At 53.7% G+C, this 9,778-nt stretch overlaps 1 protein-coding gene across 3 annotated transcripts in view; it reads right to left on the bottom strand.

The window, feature by feature from the left end:
• Positions 1–1,429: 1,429 nt before the first annotated feature.
• The window catches only part of HIP1 (huntingtin interacting protein 1), a 68,087-nt gene continuing 59,738 nt past the window's right edge, over positions 1,430–9,778 (bottom strand). For all 3 annotated transcript variants that reach the window (XM_061604661.1, XM_061604663.1, XM_061604662.1), the window contains exons 21-31: positions 9,584–9,691; positions 9,357–9,493; positions 8,685–8,795; positions 8,460–8,518; positions 7,190–7,283; positions 5,959–6,059; positions 5,730–5,835; positions 4,874–4,997; positions 4,545–4,606; positions 4,314–4,425; positions 1,430–3,821 (exon numbers count right to left, since the gene is read on the bottom strand). In XM_061604661.1, coding sequence (XP_061460645.1) covers positions 3,802–3,821; positions 4,314–4,425; positions 4,545–4,606; positions 4,874–4,997; positions 5,730–5,835; positions 5,959–6,059; positions 7,190–7,283; positions 8,460–8,518; positions 8,685–8,795; positions 9,357–9,493; positions 9,584–9,691 — 1,034 coding nt within the window. In that variant the 3' untranslated portion in view covers positions 1,430–3,801. The remainder of the gene's footprint in view (positions 3,822–4,313; positions 4,426–4,544; positions 4,607–4,873; positions 4,998–5,729; positions 5,836–5,958; positions 6,060–7,189; positions 7,284–8,459; positions 8,519–8,684; positions 8,796–9,356; positions 9,494–9,583; positions 9,692–9,778) is intronic.

Here is a 9,778-nt window from a genome sequence, read left to right as displayed (position 1 = left end):
ATTTACTTAGGTGAGACACTCAGGCGAGACCCACACAAAAGGCTGAGGGGCACGTAGGGGCTTACAGCAGCAGTGCCCTCCGGCTCTGCAGAACAGAATCCCTGCAGCCTGCCAGGAGCTCTTCCAGATCTGGACCACGTTTGTCAGATGGGCCTCTCATAAGAAATTCAAGGCTGAGTTAGAATAAAAGATCCACTTAGTGAGCTTTCCACTGTGACTCAGCCCAACCAGCTATCTGTAAGCTGCTTCAAGCAACTCCATTGTGCACAAGAAAGCAGGGTATAAATGTTCAGAATAAGTAACAAAACTGTGCTGTGGACAGAAGCGCAAGAATGCATGTGGTCATGCAAAGTGCCCCAAGGGTTCAACAGGCGGCTTATCGGGGCTGCAGCTCAGCACCAGAGCATCTGCTTTGCATGCAGCAAGTCCCTGGTTTGTTGGTTGGTTATTTTATTTATATTCCACCCTTCCTCCCAGTAGGAGCCCAGGGTGGCAAACAAAAGCACTAAAAACACTTTAAAACATCATAAAAACTTACTTTAAATTTTTAAAAAACAAAACATATTTAAAAACATTTTAAAAAATAAAAAAGCTTGAAAAACATCTTAAAAAAGGTTTAAAAACATGCTTTTAAAAAAAGGTTTAAAAACATTAATAGCAGTTCCAGCAGAGAGACAGACTGGGATAACATCTGTTTAAAAGCAGTAGGCGCCAAAAAGATAACAGAAATGGCGCCTGCCTAATATTTGAGGGGAAGGAACGCCAATGGGATTCAGCCCCCAATGACATCTCCACAAAGGGCTAGAAGATTTCCAGACTGAAACCCTGCAGAGCTGCTGCCAATCAGTGTGAGCAATACTGAGCAAGATGGACCAACGGTCTTGACGCTGTTTAAGGCAGCTGCTGGTGCCCCAGAGCAGCCTTGGGCAGCTCTGTACTGCCATCAAGCTATTCAAGCTCAGGAGGGGGTGTTCTGGCCCCTTCACCTTGACCAGTGTCCCTCTCTCCATTCGTGGCCTGGGGGCCATCATAAGGACCAACCTTCCATGGTGGCATGAAATGAGAAGCCAACTATGCATATTTTATTTCATTCTGCCCACTAAGACAGGAGACACGGCCAGCAAGCTGGCCTCTTAACAGGAAATGCCTCCGAAGGCCGTGCTCTAATCCAGCCTGGTGCCCTCCATGTTATCTGGAATGACAACTGTCATCTGTCCCAGGCGACAGTCATACTGGCTGGGGTGAGGAGAGTTGCAATTCAAAATATCTGGAGGAAGCCTGCTGGAGGTCAACCAACTCTGTTTTGGATGCTGGTCTGACTGTAGCGGAGGCCTCATCCCATCTCATACACAGCCAGCAGGAAACAGAGCAGGCAAAGCCAGTGCCCTGACCCCTGCACTTCCCCATTCCAACATACAGAGCCAACAGATGTGGGTTGAAATATTTATTTAAAAATGGAAATCACACATTCAACTTATTATACAAAGGAAAAAAACAGCTTGTATTTAATACAATAATTAAAAGTTTTGTTGGAAAAAGAGAGCTGGTGCCTGGATCGACCAGGAGGGCCCCCAGCCCGTGGTGAGCCATTTTAGTCACGCAGGGGAAGCTGCTCTAATGGAAGTCTGCTCCATCCCCACCCCTGCCCCAATTTACGAAAAGTTTAAAAAAAAAAGGAAGAGAGTGAGCACTTCACTGGTGAGGCAAAACGGTCTTTCTGCCACTCTTGGGATGTCACTCTGGCCTGCCCCTCTTCCATTTTGTCCCCAACACGCAGGGCCAGTCGCCTTAGAAACCTGAGGTAGTCTGGGGGCAGAAGGCTTGTTGTCCCAGAAGGGCTGAGCAGGGGCATTTCCGTGCCGGGGAAAGCCCTCCTCATGTGCTGTGGCAACAAGGCTGTTCCTGTTTCTTTGGAGGCAGGCAGGCTGGCGGATGAGCAGCCTCATTCAAGCTGGCGGTGGGAGGAGAGGGGCTGGCTGGTTCCCTCCAGGTGGCAGGGAGGCCTTGGGCATAACAGGCACAAATTCAGGAGGCTGATGGCCTAAGCCATGTTTTCTGGAGAAGAACTGGTGGGGCAGGAAAAACTTGCAAGGCAAACGAGAAACCCTGGCTCTTCCTTGGGGTGCCCCTAGTCCCCAAAGGCAGTGTGCCACAGGCAGGCTGGCCTGGGGTGACCTGAGGCTAAAGATAGGGGTCTGGACCGGGTCCATGGGCACTGTGGTGACCCAGTGCACAAGCCAGACTCACCAGCTTCCCTGCTGTTTCAAAGGCAGGGTGAAAGCTGCCCCCCCACTCTACCCAAAAGCTGATGCTGGGCCCAGCACACACACCCATGCCACCTCTCCATTATCAGAGCTCCCAAAGCCCCCAGATCCCTTGGCAGAACGTGGAACCATTGCAGAAGACATTTCAGGGCACCCTAGGTATCACCTCTGCTTGGAGTGTAGCCTGAAGCCCCCCCCCCCGGCAACTTCTTGGAAGAATCAGGCTGGCTTGTCTGCAAACATGAGGCACAGGACAGCCTCACCCGACGTAGCAGGGCGGAGGGGCACAGCTTCAGAGGGATTGCCCACCTGGAGCGAGGAGCAGGCACACACTGGATTGCCCCACTGGAAGGTTACATCTAGGCTGCGTGTGTTTATATTCACACATATGCTTGTGTGCTCTTGAGTCAGGAGAGAGCACAGGATTGCTCTCCAGATGGTCCCCTTGTTGTATGGCTAATGGCTCACAGTGATTACGAGGCGCCTGAGGCAGCAGGGGAGAGAAGCAAGGTCTACAAGAGGATCCAGACTGCCTTCGAGACAGTCAGCTGCTACGCCCTGCTGGCCATTCCTGGCTCTGATGGGCCAAGACAGGGCCCGAGGAGAGCAGGCAGACACTGTGCTCAGCTTCTGCTGTGCTAATAGAGTCCAAGCGGTAAAAGGGCAACTGGTCTGCTCTGTACACAGCAGGTGGAGTCCCTAACAGAGCCCAACAAGAGGCCAGCTGCATGCTCTTCTTGCCGGTGAGATTCTCAGCTGTTTATTGCTGGCTCAACACACAGCAGGCTGCTCTGAAGCAGCGGGGAAGGGCCTGCTTTGTTGGAGCAAGACGGGGGTGGGCAGCAGAGGCAGAGAAAAGGGGGGGCTCCCAGGCTGGGGAGGGTTTCCTGCCATCCACTGAACGGCCTTTGAGGAGATGGCTGCAGCTGCCAGGATGGGGCAGGCAAGGTCACACAACGGGGGCCCCATGCTGCTGCGGTGGTCTGGGTGCACAGAAGTCCATCTTCCTCCAGACCTACCCACACAGGGTGTGCATGCACACTGCCACCACCTCAGCAGGTCCTGCCACCATCTTGGCTCCCAGGACAAGAGATGCAGATGAAGAGAAGCCACGTGAGCAGAGAGGTCACCACGGGCTGTGGCTTGGGCAAAAACCAAGCCCAGCGGCTCAGAGTTGTGCAAATAAGGAAATGAACTCAGGAGGGTCAGGGGGGAAAGAGGTGGAATGGAACTCTTGCAGAGAGGCTGCAAAGCTGGAATAATGCACATGAGCGCAGAGTGGGTCCTGTAGCTTTGGTGGGGTGATGCTTATGGGATGCTGCTGCTGTTGCTACTATGCTGCTGGGGGGGGGCTCCCCTCCTCCCACCAGTCTTTGCTACCACCTTCTTGACCAGCAGGTCGCCCTGGCCCTGGCTGGCCTGAGGGAGGAACGTCTGCATGGTGAGCACAGGCTTTGCGGTATGTTCCAAACGAGTTTATCGTTTATGTTTGGAAGGAGTCACACCGACTGAAGGCGCCTCTTCTCTGGCTGTCTCTTCAGGGGGCCAGATCAGCACCTGGGCAGAGAGAGGGAAGCAGTCAACCACCCAATAGGGGACAGGCCTTTGAACAGGTTTAGTCCACCAGGCAAGTATTTGTGGAGGGGGAAGACGACAGCAACTGCCTTGCTTTGGGCAGGAATCCTCCAGCTGCAGCAAAAAAAAGCCTTCCTTTGAAGGCCGTGTTTAAATGAAAGCTGGGGGCCAGAAAGGAAGAATGTATTTCAGTTCTCCCTTGAAGTCTGACACTTGACGTCAGGTGATTGACAAATGGACAGCCCATCTGCCCAACGCGGCCTGCAGAGAATGGGCCAGCTTCCTCCCCCAGCTATAAAAGTTAAAAAGGCCCCCATCCTCCTGGGGGCCCCTGCAAATGTTAATTTGTCCCTTTTTATATTGTTGCTCCAGCAGGAGGCCAGCAAGTCCCTGGCCAAGCCAGCCGCTGACCCCACTTCTCTGTGGCCCCAAGTCCAGCATGTGAGCCGATGGGCCACCGGGCGGCTGACTCACCATCCTCCTCCCAGCCCTCGGCCACCCCGGCCAGTTCGTAGTGCTTCTTCCGGAGCTCCCCCAGGCGGTGGCGCTCCTTCTGCAACTGGCTCTCCAGCTCCAGGACTCGCACCTAGAACGGGGGGGGGGGGGAGGTCAGCTTCTGAAGCCCCTCCTCAGACTGCAACAAGGCCTCTCCCCTCTCCTCCGCCCAGCATTCTTCACTCGGAAGCCTTCCTCCGTCCCCAATACCTGGGAATCCATTTCTTGGCGCTTGATCTGCGTTAGTGTGATGGCAGAGAAGTCCATGGTGTCTGCAGGGGGAGATCACACAAGGTGATTCTTTTTAAAAGCATGGCATGCACTCCTCAGCCCTCCCTGAGAACTTCTGCCAGGTGGCTGGTAAGCACAGCTGTGCTGCCTGCCTGTGGGGCTCGAGCAAAATCGAGAGAAAGAGACAGAGCAACCAGACTCTGAATGAAGAACAGAGATCGCCACCACTATCACCACCACCCCAGCCTTGGAGAAACAGGTGATCAGGCAGGGGAAAAGGGTATCCCAAATATGTCCCAGAAACTTACCTTTCTCCTGAATTTGCGACTTCCCTGACTTGGTGGAGGCCACCACTCTGGCCGTTGCTTGGTTGACGCCCCGGGAGGCTGCCTGAAGCTTGCTGAGGTTTGCACTGCCTTTGTCTGCCTTCACCTGCCACGTCAAAGAGGAGAGTCAGACACTCCTTTGCAAGTGGAAGGAAAGAATCTCTACACGCCACCGGTGGACAAAGGACCAGGTCCACAGCAAACAGCGCACAATGTCCTCCCTTCAGAGAAGCTCCAGATCTTATGAAAAGGGAAGAGGAGATCACCTGCGAGAAAAGGCCCCCACCCCCACACAAATGGGATCCTGGAAGCACAGCTCAACTGCCAGCCACACCTGGGAGGGAGGGAAGGAGGGGCCACGTTGCTCCAAAATGCCCCATGAAAGGCACGCCTTCCCACCAAGTTTCCACTGGTTTCCCGTCTGCCTACAAGGACTGCAATTTTTAGAAGCACTTATGGAAGTGGGATCCCCAGACACTCAAGTGGCCTTTCCAGAAAAATATGCTATGGCTTTGAGTGAAGAGCACCCAAAGTGGGGAGCCTAGCAACTGACATGGGGGTTTCGAGTTGCATCTGTGCTTAAATGGGAGCAAGCCAAGGACCATTTCGGTGAGGAATCTGTGCCAGAACACAAACTGGTCCTACTGGCCCAGTCACCTTGCCTCCAACAATGGACAGAAAACACTGGATACAAATGGAGCAGGACGTTCCCAGCCAAACAGCCATCAACATTATGAGTGCCCAGAATGAAAGTTTATTTGTTCACTCACTCTTCGCCAGACTGTCTGTTTGTTATGTCCTCCCGGTGCCAAAGGAGGCACTTCAAAGAAGGCCCTACCTTTGAAGCAGCAACAAGCTGGGCTGTGCTTGCTGCAATTTCATGTGAGCAGACCATGAGCTCCTCAAATTTCCCCTTGCCTTGGACCACGAGGTCAGCAGCATCTCTGGGGAAAGATGGGCCAGGAAGGTTAGGTTTCCCCGCCCTACACTCCAGGGCTAGATAAGCTGTGCCCTCCCCAGCATGCAGTAACCCCAGGAATGGCTGCATTCCTGCCCCAGACACTTACACCATCACAGTTGCTCCCCAGCCTACAGCTTTGGCGGCAGAAATCAGCCCCTCTGTCCAGCGGGAGTTCCTGGCATAAAATTCCTTGGGGGATGCTGCTCCCTAAACAGAAAGGGTGAGAGATGTAAGCGTCACAAGCAGCAATGCCTCTTGCACTGGCCACCAGAAGTCCTGCACCCCCACAAGGCCAGGCAGGCCAGGGGTGTCCCAGCAAGATGTACTCAGCCTTCTAGCAGCCTCGGCCATCAGCCTCGGCCAGACACTGGAGGGCGCAGGAACAGAGGCAGCGTCCTCATAACCGGGCAAACTCTTGGTCCATCTAACTCAGTACTGTCCGCCTTTACTGGCCTTTTGAGAGGAGGGTGCTCAGGGATGCCCCTCCACAGTACACAATCCTGCTCCCCCGGCACTCGGCAGGCAGCAAAATCTGGCACTCCATGGCGAGTCACACAAGCTCTATTAGCCAGGTCCATGCGATTTTATCTGGGTTTTAGTTCTCTTTCTCCTATGCTGTCTCGTTTTTATAGAAAGTTGATGCATTTAGAACTTTATGTAAACCGCTTTGAGAGGCCGGGCCTGAGAAATACAGGGCAGACTTACAAATGAAGTAGCTTAATTTCCCTAGGAGTACGAACTATGCTCTGGGGGGAAGGGTGAATTCCTATGCTGCTTCACCTCCCACCTCACATTGGTAAGAATGAGAAAATGGAATCCCTGTGGGCTTCTCTCATCAGCCATTCCAGCAGCCTATTTACTTTCAACATAAAAAACCAACTATCTCCTCAGCCCGGGTATCTCTTGAAGATGAAAGAGAGGCCCTGAAAACAGCGGTAAGTCCTTCCTGCTAAGAGAGGCTCTAGGTAGAAAGCCATCCCTTTTTATCACTCACCCTCCACATCCCCTCAGCTAGCTTAAGGATTTGACTGCTACAGTCATGAGCGGCCCCAGCCTCTTCACCAGATCAGTCATTTTACAGAAGCCCGTTGGAATGAAAGGAGATCCCTGCCCACCTTTGAACAGTACTTCTACGGATAGGCTTACATTCTCTTTAAAGAACACCACAGAGTGAAAGAGTCATTGACTCATAGAGTTGGAAGGGTCCTATAAGGCCATCCAGTCCAACCCCCTGCTCAATGCAGGAATCCAACTGAAAGCATACCAGAGAGGCTGAGGCAGAGTAGTGGCTGATGAGAAGGCCATGCTGCCCACTGGCAAGTCTGGCGCTGACTCACCCTTCCGCTCTCGACAATCTCCCGCTGGAGGTCCTTGGAAGCCTCAACCAGGACCTGGATGGCCTGCATTAAGCCTGTGCAGGAGGCCAGAATCCTGCAAATTACAAAAGGGCACATGGGTATCTTGCTGAAGCTGATTGATCCCACTGTAACATTCCCAGAGGCCCTCCTCCTCCCCGTGTCCCTGGGCAGAGACCACCCGTCAGATGGAGGAACCATTGCAGTTGGGAATGAGAGCACACCTCTCTTCGCTGGCCCTAAGAGGAGGGAATGCTAACCCCTTTCCTTCTAGGGCAGCCTTTGCCAACCTGATGCCATCCAGCTGTTTGGCACTACAACTCCCCATGGCTGTGCTGGCTGGGGCTGATGGGAGTTGTAGTCCAAAAGAGCTGGAGGTTGGCGAAGGCTGTTCTAGAGCATACTCACCTGGAAAGGGTGTGTCTGTGTGCATGCCAAGGACAGGAGAGAGAGGCATAGTGTGCCGGGGTGACCAGGAAAACTTCCACCCTGACCAGTCCTCACTGACACGACTTATGTCTTTATTGCAAGAGTGCATTTTCGGTCTGTACACTGCCTTGTGATATTTTATATAAAAGTGCAGTTTATAAACATTTTAAATGAAGAAATAAAAAGGAGCCCCTTGGACTAAAACCTGAGCCCATCAGAAGCCAGCCCCACTCCTGTCCTTGGGAGAGAGGCCTCTCCGCTTGGGCAGAAGGCATGCAGCCTTCCACGCAGCCACCCCTCCTGACAGAGTTTCAGCAGGGCAAGGTGACAGGTGCAGCTGTCAATTATTGTAAGTGCATGTGTGGGAGGGGAGAGCATATAGGCCCCTCCCTCTCCCACCCCACACACTTGCTCTGGGAGCCTCCAGACTGTCAATATTTTGCAGGAGAGATTGATTTATTTAAACTGAAGTAAAGGACTCTTCTTGGTTTAACGCAAAAATCCACTGTAAAAAAACCACCACCACCACCACCACCAGACTTCTTGTGGTTTGGAATGTGACAAGGGAAATGCAGTGAACAGTGTAGGACAAGGACATGACTAGGTGGGAAGATGAGTAAACAGCCTGGCAAGCCAATCAGGATGAATGCAGGCAAACGCTCATTGTCCTATAACGTCCCCGCCAACCAATCAGGATGAATGCTCTACGCAGAGCAGACACAGCCCAACTGCCACAGGGGGTTGGGCCAAGCAAATGAGGATGAAGAGTACTGAATCAATGGGGCGTCTGGAGGAGCAGCTGATCCCAGGCTTCCATACCAACCTCTCATTGACCTCCAGTTTGACTCCAGTGTCCCCTGCCCGAGACTTGCTCAGCATCTCCTGTTTTGAGAGAGTGGAGAGAGAAGGTCAGAGCTGCAGCCAGAACAGCCAGTCGCCTCAGGAAGCAGAAAGGCAAGCCAGAGCAGCAGCTGTGGCTGAACTCTAATCCCCCAGCTGATTTTTTCTTGCTGAAGGAATCCCACAGGAGGAGAAGGAGGAGGCTCACCTCAATCCTGGCAGCTGCCGTCTCGATGGCTGCTGCCGTGGCCGCCATCTCCTTGTCCACCAGGTCTCCCAGTTCCTCCTGCTTGATGTCCAGGCCCTTGGGAAGCAGGTCCTGCAACAGAGCGGATGGTGAGCCACAGAGCGGCCGCCGCCTCCTCCTCCTCCTCTCTTGCATCTGCACAGCGCCACTTGAACCTCATCTACACAGGAAGAGGGCTCAGAGCTATGCTCGAAACCAGGTGTGGGGAACTGGATCTGACACACACGTCTGCCCCACAGGCCAAGCCTAGCAGGTGGGTGGTGCAGCCCACCTGTCAATCACCTAATGGCACAACGGCATCAGGTGACCCGCTTTTGCCTGCTCAAATGATCAGCTGATTGTTTCAGCATGCCGAGCACGGTGCACAGGGCTCTACCGGAGGGGCCGATCAGCTGTTCAAAGGTGGCTGCAGCCCCCCCTTTGGCCCAGATGCATCTTTACCTTAGGGTGGCCTGTCCTGGCCTAAACGGCCTCCCTGGACAAATGGGGAGGTCTGACAGGGCGGGTTAGGCTCATGGGCTGGAGGTCCCCCTCCCCTTCTCTATACACCTTGGTAGAGCCGGGGTCATCGGCTCGCTGAGCTGTTCCCTGGAGGAGCTCTGCTCCGCTCACCCCAACCAGGCAGCAACTCACCTCTGCAATGGCAGTGATTCTCCCCAGGCAGTTCCTGACGGCTGCGTTGTCAGCACTTTCCCAAGAGGCTTTGGCCTTCAGGGCCCCCAGGTAGTGCAAGGACTCACCACCGCAGTGCCTGCAGGCCTCCAACAGCACTGGGAACAGGCAAAAGGAAAGGCTCTGCTCAGGGGCACGGCCTGGAAGCCCTTGCTCCTTGGCTACCCTTTCCTGAAAGGGATACTCACCGTCGGCAGGCTCCATGGGGGCCATGTGTGATGTGGCGCTCGCCTGCAAGACGGTGTCCCCAATCAGGTGGCCAAAGAGAGTCACACATGACAACACGCTGCTCACATCTAGAAGGAAACGAGAGAGTGGTGCATGAAACCAAAGAGGGGTGTGTGGAGCCCATGCTGTCATCATCCCAGCCTCACTGAGATCTC

Source organism: Rhineura floridana, chromosome 21 (genome assembly GCF_030035675.1).
Source record: "Rhineura floridana isolate rRhiFlo1 chromosome 21, rRhiFlo1.hap2, whole genome shotgun sequence".
In the NCBI taxonomy this organism is placed as follows: domain Eukaryota; kingdom Metazoa; phylum Chordata; class Lepidosauria; order Squamata; family Rhineuridae; genus Rhineura; species Rhineura floridana.
Note: the sequence above shows the minus strand (reverse complement) of the source record. Positions and strands in the feature narration are given on the sequence as shown.